General features: G+C 44.8%; 1 protein-coding gene across 1 annotated transcript in view; it reads right to left on the bottom strand.

Moving 5' to 3' along the window:
* The window catches only part of kif6 (kinesin family member 6), a 267960-nt gene that overhangs the window by 61775 nt on the left and 178686 nt on the right, over positions 1-27499 (bottom strand). The window contains exon 14 of the mRNA XM_034159854.1: positions 120-222. Within this exon, the coding sequence (XP_034015745.1) occupies positions 120-222 (103 nt within the window). The remainder of the gene's footprint in view (positions 1-119; positions 223-27499) is intronic.

The following is a 27499-nucleotide window of genomic DNA, read 5'->3' as shown; positions in this document are numbered from 1 at the left end:
TTTCTATAATTAGCACTTGCAGCAAATTTGCCATCTGGATGAAAAAACTAAATGGTCAAAAAGAACAAAAAGGAAAAAGAAAAATCACACTTTTGTGTAAAGTTTAGTTTGTCACTAACCTCTGTTTGAGCAGGTTATTATTGTCTTGTATAGTTTGACTGCTCTCATGGTCCCTTCTGAAAATTTCAAAGGCTTCTCGCTTTCCCATTGATAACTGTGGACCTGAGTGGAAAAATGACAATGACAACAGCACCCAGGAAAAAACACAAACAAAACAGAAAAACAACATAAAGACAAAACCCTAATGTTCCAGAATGAAGCTATATGCAGCATCCTTGAAATCAAAAGCTACCAAACTTTTAACGTGATTGCATTCACAGCTGATGTGAGGTGATTCAGAGTTCTGATCATTTACTCTGGACACTTGACATTAATTTATGTTTGTGACATGTATCTTGTCTGATAATTTGTACAAGAGCTCTTCAAGGGTTGATATCTTGGAAATAAAGTAAAATACACCAATAGTGCACCTGTCCAAACCTGGACATGCAAAAATGAGCAGCAACTGCTTAAAAAAAAAAATCTAATTTTATTAGGATCTCATCCAAAATGGCCCAGTAGTCCACGGACCAACCAGGTTGTCAGCACCACTTAAGAGGACTAAACTGCACTTACAATCCAGCTTCAGTGTATCTCCAAAAAGGTACACTTTGGACCATCTGAATGTTGTACAGAAAAAAAGAAGTAAAAATAGTTGCAAAGGTCAGTTTCAGTTTGTACAGGGGTCTAAAGTTAAAGTTGCTCCAATTTCTGTAAAAGGTGACGCAAATTATTAGTTGAGTTAATAGAGTTTTAAAAAGGAATAGTCGACACCATCTTTTATGCATAATTATCAAATTACGGGGTAACATATGTCATGCAATCCAATGGACGTCGACATTGTTGGACCTTACTTTGGAGACCAAACATTCAACACAGTCAAAACTATTCCTTTTATCCCGTTAAAACCAATACTTTGTATCACTTTGTTTAATCAAAATCAGAGCAACTTTATCTTTTGACCCCTGTACAAATGGAAAAAAATAATTTTTGCTGTTTTTTCCCCCATAGCACCAACTACACCTTTTTGGAATCGCTATGATCAGACAATAATGTAGTATACTTTCAATATGAATGGAGCATTTTAAAATTTTGACTCCTGTTTGATTCTTCATTGACCTCCACTTGGCTACTGCTACCAGCCTGAGATGCCACAATACATTTTTGTGTAGGTCATGGTCCACTGAGGCTGGACTGTAAGTGTAGTTTAGTCCCCTTAAATCAGAGGTCTCAAACTGGTTCCAGAAAGGGCCGAGAGGGTGCAGGCTTTCTGTGCAACCACCCACTCCAGCAGGTGATTTCACTGATTAACTGATTCCACCTGCTCAAAGTGATGTTAATCAGTGAAATCACCTGCTGGAGTGGGTGGTTGCACAGAAAGCCTGCACCCTCTCGGCCCTTTCTGGAACCAGTTTGAGACCTCTGCCTTAAATAGAACTGATTAGGTCAAAATTGACTATTGGCTCATGGACTACAAGGCCCAACACACACAATTTAAAATGCTGTGGACCAAAGTGGAACCAGAGTGATGAAAAATGCACATACACACTGTAGCAGTTATAAAATTTACTGTTTGTTAACAAGAGAAACTAAAAAAAAAAAAAAAAAAACAGCAATGGGTCCAACATTTGATTGACTTTCACTATTAACTCATCAACTTTTAGCTATAGCTTTATTGTGGAGTGGAAGAGAAAAGGAATTTATTCAAAAAGAAGACATGCCATTCTAGCTTCAGTTTGCACAGATTTTGAAAGAAAAACAGTAAATACAGTATGTTTGTAAAACTCGCTGCTGATGTGATGTGTTGCTCTTGTTCATTGCGTTGCCGCTGCACGGTGAGACACAGCGAGATGATGCCAACTAATTTTTTCCCAAATCTGGGGCGCTGCAAAAAACAAACAGTGGACTAATGGGATGCAGCATCCAATGCTGATGCATCGAAAATACGGGGATGGGATTACCGGTACACATCCCGAACATATTATACTGGTACGTTGAGAATATCGTGATCCAGTATAGACCCTAGTACAAATATAAAATCCAGTCAAATAAAATGGAATCGAACAATGGACTAATTGTATAATTGACTAACTGCATATGACAGAAATGAGGCTTATGTCTGTAATCTGCTTTTTTTGACAATACGTATGAAACTATATATCATACATTTTATAATCCACATTCGAATCATCCGTTACGTAAACCACCTGAACAAAAGTTCACCGGTTTGTCATTGCTTCACTGTCTTTGAATCTGAGCTCATTTGTCCCACCAGGTCTTGTCCACGCTCCGCCTCTTTGTCCAATCATACATTGAATGGTAAATGGTAAACAGACTGCATTTACATTTCCATCTACATCAGACACTCAAAGCGCTTTACAACTAATGCCTCACATTCACCCCGATGTGCTGCCATACGAGGTACTCACTACACTTGGGGATTAAGGATCTTGCCCAAGGGCCCTTAGTGATTTTCTGGTCAGGCTGGGATTTGAACCAAGGATCCTCTGGTCTCAATCCCAACGCTTTAACCACTAGACCATCATGGTCAACATGGTGACGTCCAAGCATGTTGTGTTATTTTTGTCATGAGTGCTTACTCTTATTTATGTGTTGTTTTCACTTTTTCATGCAATTTATGCATATAATGTCACCTGCCTATGAGAGAGAGAGAGAGAGAGAGAGAGAGAGAGAACGCTAGAGGAGGGGTGAGGCTTTTTTTTGCCAACAGCATTCATGATACACAGACATATTAATATTATGTGGTTGCAGTGACTTTAGTCCTGGGTTTCAGTTCAGGGCAACTAACAATGCCACATGCACTACGCTGGGTGCTGAGTGTAAAATAGTGCCCAAAGACTTTTATCCGCTGCCTTGTAAATTTAATTCAAGAGGAAATAACTCACACCTCGATATGCAACAACACAGCAGCCAATTATAACAAACACAAACAGGCTTGTCATTCCTGCATTGGGAATCTGTGTCCAGATACATATGGACCTAACTTGGGAAAGTGTAGGTACACGGACCCACAACAGGGGGCGCAAATGAACGGACAATGGAATAGGTCAAATAACAACACTTTACTGTTGTGAATGTGCACAACAAATACAACAGATTGCAACAATAGACAATAGTCAATTCACAAGGTGTCGTGTGGGCAGGCTCGAAGATAGGAGACGCCTGTCCAAAGCAGAACCGGAACCACACGATTTCCTCCGCCACCAGACCCCGGGAATACTGGAGCTGCCAAGTCCCGAACTCCCAGGTGGCCACTGCCTCCGTGTGTCGGATCTGGTACTGCTGGCAAGGAACAAAAAGCAAGTGAATGAGGATGCTTTTGCACCCAGGAATCAGCACGGCAGGAAAGCTACCTCCACCTCTCGTTGGAAAAACAGTCCAAAAGATAATGCACAAAAGTCACAAAGGATATTGTCAAGCAGACAGCTGAGGTACGTTACCTTCCAGGTAGAACGATATCTCGGCAAAGAGGTGGAGATGTCGTCCTGCTGATATACTCCTGCCGATCAGATGATTGGTAACAGCTGTTGCAGGTGATGCGTGACAGCTGTCACCCTGGCTGCTCCTGTGAGGCGGCTGCGCCCTCTGGTGCCTGGAGCCCGCACTCCAGACAGGGCGCCCTCTGGTGGTGGGCCAGCAGTACCTCCTCTTCTGGCGGCCCACACAACACTAACTGCAATTATTACATTTCAGGTCAGGCTGAACCTGTTCACCAAATTTCAAAAGAAACCATTTCATCAGTTTTTGAGTAATGTTGCTAAGAATCCAACAAACCAAAAGATGCAGATGTGAGTAATGATGCCGTTTGTCAAGAAAGTCCCAGTACTTAGTACAGAGCAGACACAGTGCACCTGATGATCTGCATATACTCAATCACAACGAAACTATATATGGAAAAAATACTGTCCTGTTGTACTGTGAAACAAATCATCTCTGAACTAATTGTATAAGACATTACAGTCATGTAATCAAGGCCAAGACATAAATAAGTAGAGATTAATAAAAACAAAGAATATCATGAAAATAACTTCAGGGCAGGAGCTGTTTCTACACTCTAAAAAAGAAACTTCAACTGAGTTAATGCCACAAGACTTCTCTAGTTAAGGGCCCTGTCCCACTGGGGAGAGGATTAATTGCACATGAATTGAGTATACAAATTGTGGGCGTTTGTTTTCATCCGCAACATAAATGGTGAAAATGGCTGCAATAGTGATGCCAAAAGGAGCGAGCGCACATGTTGCGCATGCACAGCATCTGCATTGCGGCCATAAAATAAGCGCACTAGCTCGTTTCGGCATCACTATTCACACCAACAACACAGGCTCTGGAGCATTTGCTGGACTTGGACAAGTTGATCACAGAGTTAATGTTCATTTTGTCATGCGAGGGTTAACTGTTCATGAGTTTGGGGAGCGGGAGGGGGGAAGCCGCTCAGGGTGTGAGACCGTGTTTTTTTTTTTTTTTTTTTTTTTGAGAGTGTCACAGAAAACAGACTCTCCTTTTGTTAGTGTTAAATAAAAGTCCTGGATTGCAGCAGCTATTACGTCTTTGTGGATCTACACAGCCGGACTGTCACTGACTGGCAGGTATGTCGCTTTCTGCCACATATAGTACTCTGGGTTTACGTGTTTGTTATGCATTCACAGATTGTCCACAAATCAGCTGCAAAGCAGATACGCTTTATTCGTGGCCAATCTGTATGCATTCGCTACATCATATTTTAGTTTGTGATGTGGACATGATGGGCACGATATATATCTGTTTTACACACTGTCCTGGTCCGCTGCCAAGCTGCAAATCCCAGTCAGTTGCGGATATCAGCGGTTAATGGCAGATGTACAGCACATAGAGTGAGTATGTATTGTGTATGTATGGAGTATGTAAGGCGGATGTTATCCGCATCCAGATTTTTGAGCTACTCAAAAATCCTGGCGGACATGCATGCCTCTCCGGATGATCACGGGCGTGTTCGGATGACGGCCAACTCATACAAGCATGTTACACGGATATTTGGCGAATATGGGCCAATTCTGTGCGCAATCCATACGCAAATCCCCCTAAACACTAGTGGTACAGGGCCCTAAATTGAAATAACTTAAAGAAAACCTATACAAATTGTTACATCATTTTTTTTCTTGTTGGAGACAGCGGTTCATTTTTAGAGTGCAGGAAAAGTAGTATTCTGCATTGTACAGATTGTTTAGGTACCTAGATTGTATTTGAAATGTGCTATAAATACATCAGATTAAATCTCTAATCTTCCAAGTTGTGTTTGATGATGCCTGAAGTGTTTCTAATAAAGTCAGGGTGGCGCTTCTTTCAGACAGCAACACATTTCTTGTAATTTTGGATCCTTGCTTGTACTGTAGACTTTACCTTTAACTTAAGGGTTTTAACAAAAATATCACATTAAGTATTTAGGAATTACAGCCATTTTTATACATCAGCCATCCAATGACAAGGCCAGGATCACTGTGGAAAAGTAATCAATTTTGCAGTCAGTTTTCTTCAGACAACTTGGAGGATAAAGACAGAAGCAAAGCTCCAAAAATGGTGTCGTCCACATACTACGTAGCTTAAAATGTATCTATAACTTCTGAGACAAAATTGTTATGTCAAACACATCTATCTTGAAATGTATTTCCCTAGTCAGTACTCTCCAGAGAGATAATGTGTTGCACAACGTTGTACACGGTGTCCTCTACAAGAAAAACTCCATGTGCCCCAAAAAGGCTAAGACCTGGGAAAATAGGCATTTGACCATTTGAAGGCCAAAGCCGAGCATCAAGGCACTACAACTCTGATTACAGACCTGCTTTACTCTGCAGAAGTTCAGTGGGAGGGAAATTCCAACGTTTTACAGTCATTTCTAATGAATTTATGAAAATATTTTGGACCTTTGTGACATAGCTGCTCTAAACCACAGACATACACAAGACAGTGATTATGTGAGATTAACAGTGAGACAGACAGGAATGCTACTTCGCTCCTTTTGGAAAACCCTGATTGAAACCAGTAGGCATCTCGCAGGCGCACGTTACAACAGCCAACCTCAACAAATCAGCTTGAGCGTTTCTTGAGGGAAATGCACTCCATTTGACTCTTGTAAAGCAGCATTCCACAAATATCTCGGAGTGATATGACATCATATTATGTTGGCCGAACATAATTTGTGGGGTAATGAGATCACATATACCTTTAGCCAACTTTCCTAATTTTTCTTTTCCATGCTTCAAGTGCTGACAACCACAGATGTTTTACAGGGAAGGAATGTGTCATGACTATTCTTGCTGCTTCAACAAATTTTAGCAGAAATTAAATACAAGGGGTACAAAATACGACCTTACTGTTCCGTTATTTTCGCAAAAGAAAAATGTCTGACACCGCTACTAACAGAAGTTAGAATGTGAAATATTTTTAACTACACCATACTGCTGTTTTGAATGTAATATATTACAAAAACTGATGGTGCTCAGGCTTTCAGATTGTCATTGGCTTATGCTTAAATAACAGAAACCTGTTTTTGTGACTGGTAAATTCCAAGAAACCCAGTACAAACAGAATTTAAAATAAGAGTGAGCTATTCTTATATTTACTTTAGCTTCAGTAGGCTTAAGATAACATACTGTGCCACCAATCACACGTGATGAATATACTGAATTTGTGTATGAGTATTTGGGATTCAAGGGTGAAGAGATGCAGGTGAAAAAGGACGCCAAAATAGTCAGAAACGATCCTGTTATCCAGCACAAACACATCTAATGTTTTGTAAACTCAATGCAGATGGGCACTTGGAATTTCCAATTTCCTAAAAGGAAAAAAAAAGAACACCACCAGAAGTCCAATTTCCTAATCAGGAACTCAGCAAAGGTCTCTAAACCTTGCCTTATAATTGCCTTACAATATAAAGCGCCTTGGGGCAACTGTTTGTTGTGATTTGGCGCTATAAAATAAAATTGATTTGATTTGATTTAAACCCCAGCTTCTGAGTGAGGTTGGATTAATATATTTTTAAAGATGAGTAAAAAAACATGCTGCTCTTGTAATGTGATGTTATGTACTATCCAGCACATCACTGCCAAAACAATAAAATCTGTTTCTCCATGTTGAGCTGGAGTTCTGTCAGGAAGGGCATCCAGCATAAAATCTGTGAGAAATTGCAATACGGATTCGGTGTGTTGGTCACGAGCAACTATAGGCAGCCAAAAGACAAACAAACAACTTGCCTAAGCATACAGTGCATCCGGAAAGTATTCACAGCACTTCACTTTTTCCATATTTTGTGTTACAGTCTTGTTCCAAAATGGAGAAAACTCATATTTTTCTCTCAAAATTCTACTCACAACACCCCATAATGACAAAATGATGAAGTTGTTTTTTTTTTAAGTTTTTGCAAATTTATTAAAAACAAAAAACTAAGAAATCACATGTAAAATCTTTGGGCAGTTTTGTCCATTCCTCTTTGCTGCACCTCTCAAGCTCCATCATGTTGGATGGGGAGCGTCAGTGCACAGCCATTTTCAGATCTCTCCAGAGATGTTCAATCAGACTCAGGTCTGGGCTCTGGCTGGGCCACTCAAGGACATTCACAGAGTTGTCCTGAAGCCACTCCTTTGATATCTTGGCTGTGTGGCTTTGGGTCATGTCCTGCTGAAAGATGAAACTGTTGCCCCAGTCTGAGGTCAAGAGCACTCTGGAGCAGGTTTTCGTCCAGGATGTCTTTGTACATTGATGCCTCTGTACATTGATGCATTCATCTTTCCCTCAACCATGATAGTCTCTCAGTTCCTCCCACTGATAAACAATCCCCACAGCATGATGCTACCACCATGATGCTTTGTTCGAAGTATGGCACCATTCCTTGTCTCATCAGACCAGAGAATTTTGTTCTCATGGACTGAGAGTCCTTCAGGTGCCTTTTGGCAAACTCCAGGCGGGCTGCCATGTGCCTTTTACAAAGGAGTGGCTTCTGTCTGGTCACTCTACCATACAGGCCTGATTGATGGATGCTGCAGAGATGGTTGTCTTTATGGAAGGTTCTCCTCACTCCACAGAGGAATGCTGGAGCTCTGACAGAGTGACCATCAGGGTCTTGGTCACTTCCCTGACTAAGGTCCTTCTCCCCTGATTGCTCAGTTCAGATGGCAGCCAGCTCTGGGAAGACTCCTGGTAGATCTAAACCTTCTTCCATTTACGGATGATGGAGGCCACTGTGCTCACTGGGACCTCAGCCATAGAAAGAATCTTAGGGCCCCTTCACACATAGTGCAAATACGTACAACTCCAGGGTGACTCATGGTGGTAGAGCTCGTATGAGCGAACCACAAAACATTGCACTGATGGGGAAGCGTGCACGATGCCGGTGCAATGGTTCTTGCACGTGGGAACACAGTGCCAGCAGCTGCGCAATGTGTAACCACATCATGCAGCTGCTGTGAAGAAAAAAAATAAATAAAAATACATACTGTGACAGTTCCATGCACACGAGGAACACAGTAGCTTTTCACAGCAGCTACGCGATGTGGTTGAAATAAAAAAAAAATTACATTGCCACCCACGGGAATCAAACCCACGCCTTCCAAAAGCTCTGATTTTCAGTCAGAAACTTTACCACTGAACTACCATTGCTGTCCTGTGAAAGCTGTGGGAAACTCCCTGATATCAGAAAGGACATGGACATATAAAAAAAAAACTAAAACCACGCACCATATAAAAACACTGCATTTATCAAGCGGGCAATACAAATATGATCCATCTGTTGCTCTGTAGATGACCCATGGTCACTGACGTACAGTCATGAAATGAACATGAATGAGAAGCAGTGTGCTCTGATCATGACAATATCTGCTGGCTCGTGATCAGCCAGCCCGCGCGTGTGTCCTGCCGCGTCATGTGGAACAGAGCTGACGTGGGTGATGCGACAGTCAGATCGCCCGCTGCATGTTATGATCTGATGGTCCGTTTCAACCTGGGGGCAGCCGGTCAATGGGCTGCAGTGCACGCTCACTGCAGCCCATCGGCAAGCAATATGTGTTTTTATTTATGTCCACGTGATAACAGCAAGCAGACACACGTGCATCACAGTGGCAGTTGTTAGTCCATGTCTGTCCAAACACAGAACATGTTGTCCAGCTGGGATGTCCGGATCAACAGATCTCCAAAACTGCTTCTGTCAATGGCCACAACCTCCTGTCAGTTTATTGCACACACCAAGCCACACTCGTGGGGCACTTAGACAAATTTCACTGCCAGTATGACAGTGATTGTCTGCTGACAGTTGTCATATTAATAGTGCGAATGGCCCCACATTTCCTAAGTGCCAAACGAGCGTGTTAGATGTTTGTGTGTGTCACCTGGAATTTGGCCAACACCTGCCGCAAGAGGATCGATGGGTTCGCACAGTGCACACTGTCTTTCAGCCACTGGTGTGCGCAAATAGATGTAGCAACAGGCGTATGAGGGCAGCTACGATTTTACACATTTTGCACACATCCTGCTTCATGCGCAAATTGACCAAATTTGCACTATGTGTGAAGGGCCCCTTAAGGATGATCAGTGGAAACAGGATGCACCTGAGCTCAGTTTTGAGCTTCATGGCAAAGGCTGTGAATACTTATGCACATAAGATTTCTTAGGTTTTTAAAAAAAATTTTTAATAAATTGTGCAAAAATCTAAAAACAAAACAAAACAAAAAACTTACAATGTCATTCTGGGGTACTGTGTGTAGAATTTTGAGGGAAAAAATGAATTTCATTCATTTTGGAATACGGCTGTAACATAACAAAATGTTGAAAAAGTGAAGTGCTGTGAATACTTCCAGATGCACCGTATGTTGTAACTGTGATATGAGCCTGTCTTTTGGTGAAACGGAGCTGTGTTACATGAAGTCGGAGCTCAAACATTGTGTGTCTGCAAATCCTGTAGTTTATTAAGTGCCCCTCTGAAATATGCAGATCATAAAAATCATACTTCTATAACTGAATTTCACTAAGGAGGAGGCTGATGATCCATTGCTGAAACAAGAACAGCAGCAAGCAAAAAAAAAACAAAACAGAACATCCATCCATCCATCCATCCATCCATCCATTTTCTTCCGCTTTATCCGGAGGTCAGGTCACGGGGGCAGCAGCTCAAGCAAAGCCACCCAGACCTCCCGATCCACACACCTCCTCCAGCTCCTCCGGGGGAACCCCAAGGCGTTCCCAAGCCAGCCGAGAGATGTAGTCCCTCCAGCGTGTCCTGGGTCTTCCCGGGGCCTCCTCCCAGTGGGACGTGCCCGGAACACCTCTCCAGCGAGGCGTCCAGGGGGCATCCGGAAAAGATGCCCGAGCCACCTCAACTGACTCCTTTCGACGTGGAGGAGCAGCGGCCTCGACTCCGAGCTCCTCCCGAGTGACCGAGCTCCTCACCCTATCTCTAATGGAGCGCCCAGCCACCCTGCGGAGGAAACTCATCTCGGCCGCTTGTACTCGCGATCTCGTTCTTTCGGTCATGAGCCAAATCTCATGACCATAGGTGAGGATCGGAACGTAGATCGATCGGTAAATCAAGAGCTTTGCCCCCCTACTCAGCTCTCTCTTCACCACAACGGTCCGATACAGCGACCGCATCACTGCAGATGCTGCACCGATCCATCTATCAATCTCACGCTCCATCCGTCCCTCACTCGTGAACAAGACCCCGAGATACTTAAACTCCTCCACTTGAGGCAACAACACTCCACCGACCTGAAGAGGGCAAAGCACCTTTTTCCGGTCGAGAACCATGGCAGAAACAATGAAAGAAAAATGCATTTTCTGCAAGGAGTCCTGTCCTCATATATGCCCCTCTACCAGTTAATGTACAGTACGGGTGTCTTGGGCAACTCAAGTTAGCCTTCGTACAAATCATGCATGAAACCACAGATCGTTGCACTGCTGCAAGGAGCATGATGTGGATGTGGCTCTTCTCCAATTGCCTGTTGTGTTACTTTATTACCTATATTATGATACGGTCATATCACTGTGGACAACGCTTTAACCTTTAACTGTTCATTATATTATGACAGGGGCAGATTTGTGCTTGTAGCATGTCTTCTGTTGGCCTTTCCTGGCTATAAATGTGATCATTTCTAATAAAAAAATAATACTTATATTTAATTTGTCCAATTACTTATGGCCTCTGAAAATGGATGGACTGTGTATAAAATGGCTATAATCACTAATGGTGCATTCTAAATTTTGTCAAACCCCTTGAAGTGAAGCTACAAGCACATGTTGGCCGTTGCATTGAGGTGGCAGTGCAGAGGCAAAATGACAAAAACTGTGACACTGTTGAAATACTTCGTACCTGACTATGGTCACTGTATCCACACCAAGAGTGACATCACTTATTTGCAGTTAGTGAAGTGATTTGTTCAGATTTTTCTCAAGAATGTACTGTATTTTTCCAACATGCAAAATCCAACATTGTCATAATTACTTGATGTTTCTCAGTAATACTCAGATGTGTATTTAGTGTTAATTGATACCGAATAAACAGAACCAGTGATCATTTACTCAGATAATGTACAAAATGCTGTTGTGAAGGTGTCGTAGCACGGACCCACAACAGGGGGCGCAAAATGAACGGACAATGAGTAAGCCAAAAGGTAACAATTTAATGTTGTGATAATACACAACGAAATGTGTCGTAATTCTCACAGTCAATAAACACCAGGTGACGTGTGGGCAGGCTCGAAGATAGAAGACGCCCGACGAGAGAGAAGCCGCGTCCCACACGGCCTCCACCACCAACGGTCTGAAGAACACCGGAGCCGCCAAGTCCCGAGTCCCCAGGTGGCCTCTGTCTTCGGCTGTCGACCCTGGTACTGCTGGCAGAAAACAGAAAGATGATGTATGAGTGTGAGTCTGCACACTCAGTAATTTACAGTCCAAACACAGTTGGGAGGGAGCACCTCCACCTCCAAATCCCACAACACTCGTGCAGCTCTGGTCAACCACTTATCAGTTTTGGGGTGTGAGGCGAAGCTGTCGCAGTCACACCAAACGCCAAAATCCCAGATAAGGAATACCAACAGGAAAAACAGCTGCAAAACAGATCAGATTATTATTCGCAATAATCACAGCAGAGAAGTGTACCTTGGTACTGGTAGTCGATTTCTCGGTGGGGAGGTGGAGTTGCAGTCCGGCTTTTATGGTAGTGATGATAACGAGTGACAGCTGGTGCAGAGGATGAGTGACAGCTGTCACTTCTTCTGGGTCTGGCGCCCTCTCGTGCTTGGAGCCCGCACTCCAAGCAGGGCGCCCTCTGGTGGTGGTGGGCCAGCAGTACCTCCTCTTCAGCGGCCCACACAACAAATGCTACTTTTCAGCTTGTTTGGCTGTGCAGTTGTGATAAATTAAAACATAATAATGAAGGACAGATTCTGGTTTGACTGTGTTTTTTTCATTTATAAATTCTTGGGGCCTGTATAAACAGGAATAGTAGTCTGTGGCACGAACTCTGCAGCTATGCTCTCAATATGGTGATAATCTAAGGGCCTATTTTTTGTCTTCCACTGCCTTGAGGAATGGGCATATATGATTACCTTCATTTGTTTCTTATTCCCTGCCACAGAGTGCAAAAGGCTGTTATTGGACAGCAAGACCTCAAGGTTCATTGATGCAGCATAAACAATGATGGACCTTTAAAATATAAAACAATGCTAAAATACTCTCGGCCATACAGTATGAGCACTGTCTTCTTTATAATTTGCAGTTGTTTAATTGGCATCCAAGTGCAATATATATACAGTTGTATGTAAACGTTTGGGCTGATGATTTCCATGATTTTCCGTTATAAATCACTGGTTGTTTGGATCAGCAAGTTCAGTTAAATATATCATGTAGCAGATGAACACACTGATATTTGATAACTGAAATGAAGTTTCTAGTATTCACAGAAAGTGTGCAATAATTATTTAAATGTGCATAAATGTGGGCACCCCAATAGAAAAATACATCAATATTTAATAGATCCTCCTTTTGCAGAAATAAGAGCCTCTAAATGCTTCCCATAGCTTCCGATGAGAGTCTGGATTCTGGCTGAAGGTATTTTGGATAATTCTTTTTTACAAAACATCTCCAGTTCAGTCAGGTTTGTTGGTTTCCGAGCATGGACAGCCCACTTAAAATCACACCACAGCTTTTCAACAATATTCAGGTCTGGGGACTGAGATGGCCATTCCAGAATGTAGTCAACCTAAACCAAACTGTTATTCTACAATGAGGGCTGCCTGGCCAGGAAACATCTCAGCACTATGTTCTGTAGGCGTATTTGACTGAACTGATCCACCTGCAGAACTAAATCCACCTGCAGAACTAAATCCTAAATTTAGAAAAACACTGAGGACCCCAATCAGAGACCATATCTCTGGGGAGTTCATGCTGGTGGAAAACATTTTGAGCCAGAGCTTCAGCGTTTTCTTTGGGAGAAGGCAGTTTTCACAAGGGAATGAAATGGACCATTTAGAGAAAGAGTTGACCACAGTAAAAATGAGTGTGTTGTATCTTGAGGGAAGCAACTTCGGTTGACAAAATCAACCGATCATGACAATACATCATATCAGATCATAAATGAAAAGGTACAGCATGTACTGCTGAGCAAAATTAGCTGAAATTAGACAGGTTTTGCCAGATGAATCTGAAGAAGACCTTAGTGTAGACATTTTTGTATAAGTTGCCATAAGTCTCGAGTGGGGTATTGTCAAGATTTATAAACCAATGCATGAAGCGCAGTTCGTGATGGTCCTTGGCCACTGAGCTCAAAAGGTGCACTGAGCACCATGTAGTCACAACACTACAAGGACACTGCCAGTCACAACAGCAAAACTAGACCACAGCAATGTTGCAAGAAACTGCCACAACCTCATCAAAACCGGACACAAGAATCACCACAAAGTGTCACAACACTAATACAAAAGTAAACATTGTCACGATGGATGTACAACATGCTACAGTGTGGAAAGACATAGACAAGCCAGTCAATGGAAGCCAGGAAAGGTTTAGAAAAACGTGCTTAACTTTTAGAAAATGGTCCCTAGCAATGTAATGTCTATGATAATTCTAGATAATTGGTCAAACATTAAAATGTCATTTTCTGTGTGGCTGGAGAACAGCAAATATTATGACACGTTAAAAACATGGAAAAGGATTTACTAGAATAAAGAAAGAACAATTTCCAGGGAGTAACTGCTACAGGATTCCATGGAAACCATCAATCTCAAGAAATCAAAGAAATAAATGAGGACTTGTGGAGCCAGGTAGAAACAAATTATCCGGTGAGACAACCCACATCAAAGTTGTTCCACAGTAGAACACATGCCATTCTTAGAGACTAATACTTTCTTATGGCACATCATTTATCAGTGTTTTTATAAAGCATTATTCCACAGCAGTGCATCACGCTGCTCCTCACTGACCATTCTCTCCATGATGGATTCACTCACTAATTTCAGCTGGACTCAACTCAAACATGTGCTTGTTTTTAGGAGGATCTTCTTTCAGAGACACTGTTTGCAATTATTCCTTTGCTTGCCTTATTGCCACACTGGGTACTATTACTCAGAAATTCTGAAGACGATGAGGGCTCTGTGGTTAGCACACACTGAGGTACTGGCTCAGTTTGATGAGTTTCTGGCTCATACCCCAACTCCTGGTGGGTATGACCATCCTTGTTACAAGGGCTCAGGTTTATCACTTAATGCCTCCACTCAACCCAAATTCAACAGGAAAGCCAAATAAATACTTGGTGCTGGCTACAGAAGATATCTGAATGCATGATATCTTTGACTCTTAAACTCAGCTTCTGACCACAACAGTGACACATTAACAGATGATATCTTGTCTATGATGTCCTGGTCATTTTTTCCACTATATTTCAATGATTTTTCCTTTGATATACAGAAGGCATTGCTTTTGACTGTAAGTGAAGTTAGCTTTTTTTTACTTGTTCCAGGTTTGTTATCGTCATCCTGTCTGAATAGTGTCTTGTGTGTTTATATTCACATACACATAGCCCCTGGTCTCCACTTCACATTCCAATAAATACTGGGTTTTAAACTCCCCAGACTTTTATCAATAACAAATGATAGGTTTAATATACTGCACAGTCTAATCCCACTCTGCTGACACAACTATGTCTGGCCACTTCAGTGACCTCTTAAAGGAAACTCCTGAATACGTGGGATCCCACTGATGACATTGTTTAGAAATGAGGTAGTAGAGGGAGAACTGGGACATCAGGGGGTGCATTGGAGATTTGATGATTCTGTGATCTTTGCGGAATCGATGGACGCTCTGATTGCAGCACTTCAGCGAATGAGCGATGAGTCTGAGTGTCTGAGTTTGCAACACTCTAGACTAGGATCCAGGCCTTCAATGACTCCCTTGCCATTTTAAGTTACTGTACGCAGCAAATGTGTTGACCTTACAGAGATCTTCACCTGTCTTAGCAGTAACAATCATGTCAGTGGATCACCAGGCTTTGAGATTAAGAGACACCTGGGAAGAGCTCATGGAGTCATGAAATGACTGGAGAGAAGTGCTTAGCAATCTCAATATCTTTGGAAGACAGTGAAGGTCCAAGTGGTTAAGGTCCTGGTGCTTCCTGTCTTACTGTATGGTTGTGAGACTTGGATGCTAAGTCATGACCTAAGGTGAAAACTAGATGTCTGGAGGGTCCTTGGGTACACCTGGAAAGGCTGTGTATCAAACAAGTGAATACGTCTGGAGACTAAGACGAGAAGTATCACTTACATTGTGTGGGAGAGTCAGTTATGACATTTTGGACATACGGTCCATTTGTCTGAGCATGAAACAGAACACAGTTGCCTCAGTGTTGAATCTGGAGAAGGCCATGGGAAGCCAACACACATTTCGCCTGGTTGTGGCTTGCGTGTATCCTGTGCTGGATTACTCAGCTGGGTTTTGGTTTCATAAGTTACTTTCTTGGTGCATAACGAAATGCCTCAAAGTCAGCTACAGTAGGACACATGGACTGGTTACCACAAGAGATTCACTGTTATAGAAAAACACAAGACCAAAGACCAAAAAGATATTTATATGGGATAAACAAATGACTTGCTCTTGGTGTTGTGTGGGCCGCTGAAGAGGAGGTACTGCTGGCCCACTACCAAAGGGCGCCCTGCCTGAAGTGCGGGCTTCAGGCACGAGAGGGCGCTGCCGCCTCACAGGAACAGCCGGGGTGACAGCTGTCACTCATCAACTATGACAGCTGTCACCAATCACCAGGTCATCACCCACACACAAAAGCCGGACGACATCTCCACCTCGTCGCCGAGATATCGTCTACCTCTAAGGTAAAACTCTCAGCCGTTTTCTGGTGCCAGACGCACAATTGTTTAGATTCTTTGCAGGCGTTCCTGATTACTATCTGCAGCTGGAGGCTGGGATTTGGGGATCGTGAGGAAGACGACGGACTTCGCTCCTCACGCCCAAATTGGGATAAGTTATCAGGCGCTGCACGTAATATTACTGTGTTGGAGGTGGAGGTGTTGTTCCACCTGGAAAGAAGAACTTGCTGACTGTTTACTGGGTGTGGTTTCACACACTCATTACATATATTTTGATTGTGATCCAAATTCTATGTTTGTCTGTATTCTCGTTGTGCACATTTCACAACAGTAAAGTGTTCATTTACGCCCCCTGTTGTGGGTCCGTGTCACTACACTTTCCCAACAGGATATCTCGGCCAATGTCATGGATTCCGAGGGGCGTCAACCATCTGTTGAACAGCCAATGGAAGAGCAGGGTGCACAGGCGCCAGCAGGAGGCGTGTTAGGTGAGTTGCAGTGCATCTTAACCGCCTTCACTGCTCAGATGGACGTAGTGACCGAGCAGAGCAATATACTCAATCGCAGGATGGAGGCTCTCACCGCGGAGGTGGAAGCGCGCGCACAGGGCGCGGCTGCAGCTCCTCCTCCTGCTGTCCTGGTGCCGAATACAGACATTCCACTGATCGTTCAACGAACCCCCCCACCGTCCCCTGAAGCATACATAAGTCCCCCGGAATCGTACAGAGGTTGTGTAGAGATGTGAGCGGACTTCTTAATGCAGTGTTCACTCGTCTTTGCACAGCGTCCCGTGATGTACGCGTCAGACTCCAGTCGGGTGGCTTATGTAATTAATTTGCTTCGAGGTGAGGCACGCGCCTGGGCTACGGCGCTTTGGGAGCACAATGCACGGCTCCTAACGGTGTATACTGAGTTTGTGAGGGAGTTCAGACTGGTGTTCGATCACCCACATAGAGGCGAGACCGCTTCAATGGTGCTGCTGTCTCTGAGACAGGGGCGTCGGAGTGCAGGCGAGTATGCAGTCGACTTCCGCATCGCGGCTGCGAGGTCCGGCTGGAATAACGTTGCACTCCGCGCCGCCTTTGTAAATGGACTGTCTCTGGTCCTAAAGGAGCATCTGGTGGCTAAGGACGAGCCACGGGATTTGGACAGGCTTATTGATCTAGTCATACGATTAGACAATCCGTTAGAACAACGCTGTCGGGAGCGAAACGAAGGACGTGGCTGGGCACGCGCCGTCCCTCTCTCTTCCGGGTCCGAAAAGGTTCCGCACTCCCCATGCTCCACAGCCTCAGCGCTCCGTGTGGCTACAGCTCCCCCTGCTGACGTTGTTAGGGAGACGAGCAGGGCCAAAAGGAGAGCAGATGACAGAATGAGGAGGCTAGCCCGCGGGGACTGTTTTCTCTGCAGCTCAAAAGAGCATATACAGAAAAACTGCCTCAAACGGCCAAAACAACAACACTCGCCTTTAGAGACTGGGCTAAGGGCGGGTCGTAACATTCACGTGGGACATACACGCATATCTGCACGTCTCCCAGTTACGATCCTGAGTGGGGATCTAACCCTTCAGGCCCCAGCACTGGTGGACACGGGGTCAGAAGGGAATCTGCTGGACAGCAGATGGGCAAGGGAAGTAGGGCTCCCTCTAATGGCGCTCCCTTCACCATTGAAGGTGTGGGCCCTAGATGGCACCCTTCTCCCTTTAATCACACACAAGACACTGCCAGTAACTTTGGTAGTGTCTGGGAATCATCGGGAGGAGATTGAGTTTTATGTGACTCCTTCTACCTCCCATGTGATTTTGGCTTCCCATGGATGATTAAACACAATCCCCGGATTGATTGGCCGTCTGGGGTTGTGGCTCAGTGGAGCGAAACCTGCCACAGGGAGTGTTTAGGATCCTCGGTTCCCCCTGGTTCGGCTGTTAATGAGGAGGTTAAAGTCCACCCCGATCTGCCGATCGAGTACCACGATCTTGCTGACGTTTTCAGCAAAGATCTGGCACTCACCCTTCCCCCGCACTGTCCGTACGATTGTGCCATTGATTTGATCCCGGGCGTTGAGTACCCGTCCAGCAGGCTGTACAACCTCTCACGTCCTGAGCGCGAATCAATGGAGACCTACATCCGGGACTTGTTAGCTGCCGGGCTGATCCGGAACTCCACCTCCCCGATGGGTGCTGGTTTCTTTTTTGTGGGCAAGAAAGACGGCGGACTCCGTCCATGCATTGATTACAGGGGGCTGAATGAGATTATGGTTCGCAATCGATACCCATTGCCCCTGTTGGATTCAGTGTTCACGCCCCTGCATGGAGCCCAAATTTTCACCAAATTAGATCTTAGGAATGCGTATCACCTGGTTCAGATCCGGAAAGGAGACGAGTGGAACACGGCATTTAACACCCCATTAGGTCACTTTGAGTACCTGGTCATGCCGTTCGGCCTCACTAACGCCCCCGTGACGTTCCAAGCTTTGGTAAACGACGTCTTGCGGGACTTCCTGCACTGATTTGTCTTCGTATACCTAGACGATATTCTCATCTTTTCCCCGGATCCTGAGACCCATGTCCAGCATGTACGTCAGGTCCTGCAGCGGTTGTTGGAGAACCGGCTGTTTGTAAAGGGCGAGAAGTGCGAGTTCCACTGCACTTCTTTGTCCTTCCTGGGGTTCATAATCTCCTCCAACTCCGTCGCCCCTGATCCGGTCAAGGTTGCGGCGGTGAGAGACTGGCCCCAATCGACAAGCCGTAGGAAGCTGCAACAGTTCCTCGGCTTTGCGAATTTCTACAGGAGGTTCATTAAGGGCTACAGTCAGGTAGTTAGCCCCCTAACAGCTCTGACCTCCTCCAAAGTACCATTTACCTGGTCGAATCGGTGCGAGGCCGCGTTTACGGAGTTGAAATGCCGGTTTTCAACTACACCAGTTCTGGTGCAGCCCGATCCTAGCCGTCAGTTTGTGGTAGAAGTGGATGCCTCGGACTCAGGGATAGGAGCCGTGCTGTCCCAGAGCGGGGAGTCCGATCAGATTCTCCATCCTTGTGCCTATTTTTCACGCAGGTTGACCCCAGCTGAGCGGAACTATGACGTGGGCAATCAGGAACTCCTCGCGGTGAAAGAGGCTCTTGAGGAGTGGAGACATCTGTTAGAGGGAGCCGCGGTGCCATTTACGGTTTTCACGGACCACCGGAACCTGGAGTATATCAGGGCCGCCAAGCGGCTGAACCCCAGGCAAGCCCGCTGGTCATTGTTCTTCGGGCGTTTTGACTTCCGGATCACCTACCGCCCCGGGACCAAGAACCAAAGATCGGATGCCCTGTCCCGGGTTCACGAAGTCAAACTCAAAACTGAGCTGTCGGATCCGCCGGAATCCATCCTACCCGAGTCCACTATCGTGGCCACCTTCACCTGGGACGTGGAGAAGACCATCTGGGAGGCCCTGGCATGGAACCCGGACCCAGGTAACGGACTGAAGAACCGCCTCTACGTCCCACCAGAGGCCAGAGCTACCGTCCTGGACTTCTGTCATGGTTCCAAACTCTCCTGCCATCCAGGGGTGCGAAGGACCGTGGCAGTGGTCCGGCAGCGCTTCTGGTGGGCGTCCATGGAAGCCGACGTCCGGGACTATGTCCAGGCCTGCACCACCTGCGCCAGGGGAAAAGCTGACCACCAACGGGCACAGGGACTCCTCCAGCCGTTACCTGTGCCCCATCGCCCCTGGTCCCACATCGGCCTGGACTTCGTCACGGGCCTCCCGCCGTCCCGGGACATGACTACCATCCTCACGATAGTGGACCGATTCTCCAAGGCGGCCCACTTCGTGGCCCTCCCAAAGCTCCCTACGGTCCAGGAGACAACAGACCTCCTGGTCCACCACGTCGTGCGTCTGCATGGGATACCCGTGGACATCTTCTTGGATCGAGGTCCCCAGTTCTCCTCTCAAGTCTGGAGGAGTTTCTGCCGAGAACTGGGGGCCACCGTGAGCCTCTCGTCCGGGTATCACCCGCAGACCAACGGACAGGCAGAACGGGCCAACCAAGAACTGGAGCAAGGCCTGCGCTGTGTGACGTCCGCGCACCCGATGGCCTGGAGTGAACATCTGGCCTGGATCGAGTACACGCATAACAGCCAGGTGTCCTCTGCCACCGGCCTCTCCCCGTTTGAGGTGTGTCTGGGGTACCAGCCCCCATTGTTTCCTGTGGTGGAGGGAGAGGTCGGTGTACCCTCGGTCCAGGCCCACCTGCGGAGGTGCCGTCGGGTGTGGCGCACCACCCGTTCTGCCTTGTTGAAAGCCCGGATGAGGGCCAAAGCCCATGCAGATCGCCGGCGTTCCCTGACCCCTGCATACCAGCCTGGGCAGGAGGTATGCTTTCCACAAAAGACGTTCCTCTACAAGTGGACTCCCCAAAACTCAAAGACAGATACATTGGACCATTTAAGGTCCTCAAGGTCATCAGTCCTGCCGCAGTGAAGCTCCAGCTCCCAGCTTCACTGCGGATCCACCCGGTTTTTCATGTCTCCAGAGTGAAACCATATCACACCTCACCCCTCTGTGCTCCCGGACCGGCACCGCCTCCTGCCCGGATCATCGACAGGGAGCCGGCTTGGACTGTGCGTCGGCTCCTGGACGTCTGCCGGAAGGGCCGGAGTTTCCAGTACTTGGTGGACTGGGGGGTTATGGACCCGAAGAACACTCCTGGGTGAAGAGGAGCTTCATCCTGGATCCGGCCCTCCTGGACGATTTCTACCATCGCCATCCTGACAAGTCGGGTCGGGCGCCAGGAGGTGCCCGTTGAGGGGGGGGTCCTGTTGTGTGGGCCGCTGAAGAGGAGGTACTGCTGGCCCACTACCAAAGGGCGCCCTGCCTGAAGTGCGGGCTTCGGGCATGAGAGGGCGCTGCCGCCTCACAGGAACAGCCGGGGTGACAGCTGTCACTCATCAACTATGACAGCTGTCACCGATCACCAGGTCATCACCCACACACACAAAAGCCGGACGACATCTCCACCTCGTCGCCGAGATATCTTCTACCTCTAAGGTAAAACTCTCAGCCGTTTTCTGGTGCCAAACGCACAATTGTTTAGATTCTTTGCAGGCGTTCCTGATTACTAGCTGCAGCTGGAGGCTGGGATTTGGGGATTGTGAGGAAGACGACGGACTTTGCTCCTCACGCCAAATTGGGATAAGTTATCAGGCGCTGCACGTAATATTACTGTGTTGGAGGTGGAGGTGTTGTTCCCACCTGGAAAGAAGAACTTGCTGACTGTTTACTGGGTGTGTTTTCACACACTCATTACATCTGTTCTTCTGCTTTCTGCCAGCAGTACCAGATCCTACAGTTGGAGACGGTGACCACCTGGGGACTCAGGACTTGGCGGCTCCAGTATCCTTCGGGTTCGGTGGCAGTGGAAATAGTGTGGGATCCGGTTCCACTCGGGACGGACGTCTCCTATCCTCGAGCCTACCCACACATCATCTTGTATATTTTGATTGTGATCCAAATTCTATGTTTGTCTGTATTCTCGTTGTGCACATTTCACAACAGTAAAGTGTTGTATTTTTGGCTCATCTATTGTCCGTTCATTTACGCCCCCTGTTGTGGGTCCGTGTCACTACACTTTCCCAACACTTGGTCAATAGATGCATTTCTATAATTGTATTTTGGTGAGGCATTTCTAAATAAATAATGGAAAGATCTACATTGGCATGTCCAGAAAATCTGAATATATCTAGTATAAGTAGCAGTGGGCTAATGACACATGGATTAAACTCAAACTCCATACATTTAGGATGATAAAGCATGAAAAACAAGGTCTAAATGCACTTGGCTGAGATTTGGTATTTCACCACTTATGGTTGAAACTGTCTGTCTGGAAAAACCCCAAAACAAAACAAAAAACTAACAAAAAACAAAACAGATTTGGTCATTATTGTGTTTGATATAGAAAATTTGTTTCATTTTGTTCTCTACTAATGGGAATTAGTCAACCGATTAATAGTTTTTTTTTTTTTTTTTTGGTCCATAAAATGTCACAAAATTTTTCCAGATGATGCCTTCAAATGTCTTATTTTGTCCACAACCCAGATATTTGGCATACAGCCAGACAGTAGCAAAGAATCTAGTTAAGAATCAGAGAATTTGAATACTTAAAAAGATGAAAAAAATAAAAAAATCTTAAGAGAGAGAGAGAGAGAGAGACACACTGAAAATAATTAATAATTGTCTAGTAATTGTAATAGTCAAGCACTGAATCGGTGCAGTTTTACTAAATAATATGTAGGCCATGTTGTCTGGCTGCAGTAATAAAGAGCCCCATCTTCCATCTGGTGTGAAGCAGTGCACAGTGCCAAGCTGTTAAACATCACGAACAATCTCATGCATCTCACCAAAAACACAAAGCTGTATCAATATAAAAGCCTGGGGGGAAACAAAAAACAAAGAAAAACCTAGAAACTAGATCCAAGAGAATCACATCACATTGCATCACCTCTTTGCAAACGACACATACGATTGTCCATTAGTTGCCACTGTGGCAAGTTGCTCCAAATTATCCAGAACAACTTTTCCTGAACCAATGGGTCAGTCTGATTCCATTTCTTGAACATTGCATTTTTAACCATCACTAGTTTTCCCCCCTCTGGTTCAAACGGTGAAATCTGTCTTATTAAAACTGTTATATCTGCAATTATATTTTTTTTCTTCATTTTAAAAATATTGTGTCTTCATCATGAAGTCACTTATTCCAGTCAGTTACAAATATTTTATTGATAAGTGTGAGCTTTTGAGCATGTGAGGATTTTACCTTTTTCTGTTTGTGTTGTGAGTCTTAGGGCCCCTGCACACATAACACCACTGAAGCCAACCAACGCACAACGGAGGAATTGCATGCCAGTCGTGAAAAATCGGAGCTGCCTCTAATGCCTCGGACACCCGTCGCTACAACTATTCGCGCACACTAGCGGCTGTGAGAGCCTATTCAATCCGTCTCGCGGCAGGTGTCGGCCAAATTCCAGGTGACACACACGAACAACCCACACCGTTTGCCTGACACTCAGAAAATGTGTGGCCATTCGCGCTGTCAGCATGAAAATAGTGAGCACGCAATCACTTTTGAGCTGGCTGTGGAATTTGTCTGAGTGTCCCCACGACTGTGGAGTTGCCAAGCAACACACATATGGTGTGCCAGAGTGATGGCTCCACCCCCCAACACAAAATTTTGAGGGGGAGAAAAATTAATTTATTTCATTTTGGAATAAGACTGAGCCAAATACAGACAAACAAACACATTCACACCCACACATAGTCAATTTAAAGTTTCCAATTCACCTGTGATGTGTGAAGAAGCCGGAGCACCGGGAGGAAACCCATGGGGAGAACATGCAAACTCCACACAGAAAGTTGGCAGGTGGGAAGCGATCCCACAAGCTTCTTGCTGTGAGGCAACAGGACTAACCACAAACCCACTGTGCAGCCGTCAGAATGATTCACTCACTCACATTTTAAGCCCTGCTTATGTAGTGTCAGGAATAACATAGTAGTGTTCAGAATAATAGTAGTGTTATGTGACTAAAAAGATTAATCCAGGTTCTGAGTATATTTCTTATTGTTACATGGGAAACAAGGTACCAGTAGATTCAGTAGATTCTCACAAATCCAACAAGACCAAGCATTCATGATATGCACACTCTTAAAGCTATGAAATTGGGCTATTAGTAAAAAAAAGTAGAAAAGGGGGTGTTCACAATAATAGTAGCATCTGCTGTTGACGCTACAAATGTTATGTGTCGGACGCAGCCCGGAGAACCGACCAGCGTTTGAAGGACCCAGTATGAAATAAGCAGAGCACGGTACAAAGAATAACAGAGTTTAATAAACATAACAGTGATGTGAAAAATATAAAAGTGCGCGGTCTGGCGTGGTGGATTGCGGTGCGCTCCCAGCAACGCTAACGGTCCGGAGCCAGAACCAGTTCGGACCCAAGGACCCCGCCGACACCCCCCAGGTGGCCGCGACAAACCGAGTCTGTGAAAGAAGAAATCATTATGTGAGTCCACACTCAACACACAGAGAGACCACTCAAAGGTGTACAAACAGCAAACACTTCCTGGCTTAATTGCAAATCAGCTTCCCACCCTGCAGGCATAGAACACCCTGTTCACAAAACTCCACTGCAGTGGAAGCTGATTTAAACGACCAACATACAGCTCAATATAATAAGGTGTGAGGGACACCACATTTACTGACTGTATAAATGTTAGTCACAAAATCTAACGTACCTCAGGAAGTGTGCTGACGAGCGTGAGACCTCACCCCCTCCTCTTTCACAGACCATGCATCAAACCTGGACGTTCTCTGCATCCACTGATGATGAGATGGCTCTTGAGACGACGATCTCACCCGTCTGGTCACAAGGTCGAGTCTCTGGCAAATACACACTGTGTACTCCAGTCTTAAATGCCACCATGTTCCAATCCATGTAGATGCACCACAGCTGTGAGTCCTGACGAGCCGCAGGTGATCAGCCTCAGGTGATCAGGGTGAGGTCCTGATAAACTCAGCTACACAGCCACTCAGTCCCAAATGCGCACCACCTGGGAGGAAAACCAAAAGACAGAAACAAAAGACACACAAAAGCCAGCCAGGCACGCCAGCCACAACAACAAACTCAAAACTATTATGTTCAAACTGCTTTTTTTAGCAATCCTGTGAATCACTAAACTAGTATTTAGTTGTATAACCACAGTTTTTCATGATTTCTTCACATCTGTGAGGCATTAATTGTGTTGGTTTGGAACCAAGATTTTGCTGGTTTACTAGTGTGCTTGGGGTCATTGTCTTGTTGAAACACCCATTTCAAGGGCATGTCCTCTTCAGCATAAGGCAACATGACCTCTTCAAGTATTATGACATATCCAAACTGATCCATGATACCTGGTATGCGATATATAGGCCCAACACCATAGTAGGAGAAACATGCCCATATCATGATGCTTGCACCAGTTCAGTTCAGTTCAGTTTATTTGCCATTTGCAGTAAAACTACATTGGAAAAACGTTGCAAGAGCTTAGTGTGCATAAACATACATTTTAAAAACATGGACACAAAGACATAATAAATAAAAAATGAATAAATAGATAACACTTGCCACAATAAAAGCATAAGAGCAATAAGAGATAATAAAAATAGTAAAGTGCTTGTCAGTCAGTGTGCACAGTTCAAAGCCATCACAACTTGTGGAAAGAAGCTGTTTACATGGCGAGATCTGGTGCATTTAATAGAACGATAGCATCTCCCAGAAGGAAGAAGCTCAAATATATTCTTAGCAGGATGGGTGGGGTCATTAATGATCAGTAATGCCCGCGAAAGAAGCCTGCTTTTAAAAATGTCCTCCAGGGCTGGCAGCTCACAGCCTATTACCCTGCGAGCAGAACGCACCACTCTGTTTAAAACTTTTTTTTCTTTACATGTAAGATTTCCAAACCATACAGAAATACAGTTTATAAGGAGACTTCCAACAGCACAGTGATAAAAATTTAAAAGAATGTGCTTATTTAGAGTAAACTCCTTAAGTTTACGTAGAAAATAGAGCCGCTGTCTGGACTTTTTGGCAATAGCTTGAGTGTTAGCATGCCAGCTCAAATCATTAGAAAGGGTCACACCACGAAATTTCACACTGTCAACCCTCTGTACCTCTGTGTTGTTAATAATAATAGGCAAGTGAACATTGCTTTTCCCAAAATCAATAATCAGTTCATTTGTTTTGGAAGTATTAAGAACTAAATGATTTTGTTCACTCCACTGGACTACATACTGAACCTCTGACCGATAGTTAGAGTCATCACCATCTGAATTAACAAGACCAATAATAGTAGTATCATCTGCATATTTAATGATCATATTATTGGGAAAAGACGCAACACAATCATATGTGTACAAAGTGTAGAGCAGAGGACTTACATCCTTGCGGAGAACCTGTATTCACAAGAAGTACATTTGAAAAACAGTTGTTAATTTTAACCCTCTGTGGTCTACCAGTTAAAAAGTTTAAAATCCACTTGCAAATGGCATCACATAAGCCAAGAGTTTTCAATTTGTGAATGAGCTGCACTGGAACAAGAGAATTAAAAGCAAAGCTGTAGTCTATGAAAAGCATACAGACATAAGATTTTCCTTTGTCCAAGTGCTTATACACAGAGTTCAGCGTGAAGGAGATGGCATCTTTGACACTCCTGTTGCGTCTGTAAGCAAATTGGAGCGGGTCCACAGACACTGGTATTTGACTTTTAATACAGTCCAACACTAGACGCTCAAAAGTCTTCATTAAAACAGAGGTTGCCATGCTTCACTGTCTTCACTGTGAACTGTGGCTTGAATTCAGAGTTTGGGGGTCGTCTCACAAACTGTCTTCAGCCCTTGGACCCAAAAAGAACAATTTTACTCTCATCAGTCCACAAAATATTCCTCCATTTCTTTTTAGGCCAGTTGATGTGTTCTTTGGCAAACTGTAACCTCTCTGCACGTCTTTTATTTAACAGAGGGACTTTGTGGCGGATTCTTGCAAATAAATTAGCTTCACACAGGCGTCTTCTAACTGTCACAGCACTTACAGGTATCTTCAGACTGTCTTTGATCATCCTGGAGCTGATCAATGGGTGAGCCTTTGCCACTTTCTATCCATTTTGATGGTTGTTTTCCGTTTTCTTCCACGCATCTGTTTTTTTTGTCCATTTTAAAGCTTTGGAGATCATTGTAGATGAACAGCCTATAATTTTTGCACCTGCATATAGGTTTTCCCCTCTCCAATCAACTTTTTAATCAAACTATGCTGTTCTTCTGAACAATGTTTTGAACGTCCCATTTTCCTCAGGCTTTCAAAGAGAAAAGCATGTTCAACAGGTGCTGGCTTCATCCTTAACAGGGGACACCTGATTAACACCTGTTTGTTCCACAAAACTGACAAACTCACTGACTGAATGCCACACTACTATTATTGTGAACACCCCCTTTTCTACTTTTTTTTACTAATAGCCCAATTTCATAGCCTTAAG

This window comes from Thalassophryne amazonica, chromosome 19 (genome assembly GCF_902500255.1).
Source record: "Thalassophryne amazonica chromosome 19, fThaAma1.1, whole genome shotgun sequence".
Taxonomy (NCBI): domain Eukaryota; kingdom Metazoa; phylum Chordata; class Actinopteri; order Batrachoidiformes; family Batrachoididae; genus Thalassophryne; species Thalassophryne amazonica.
This window is presented reverse-complemented; position numbering and strand designations above follow the sequence as displayed.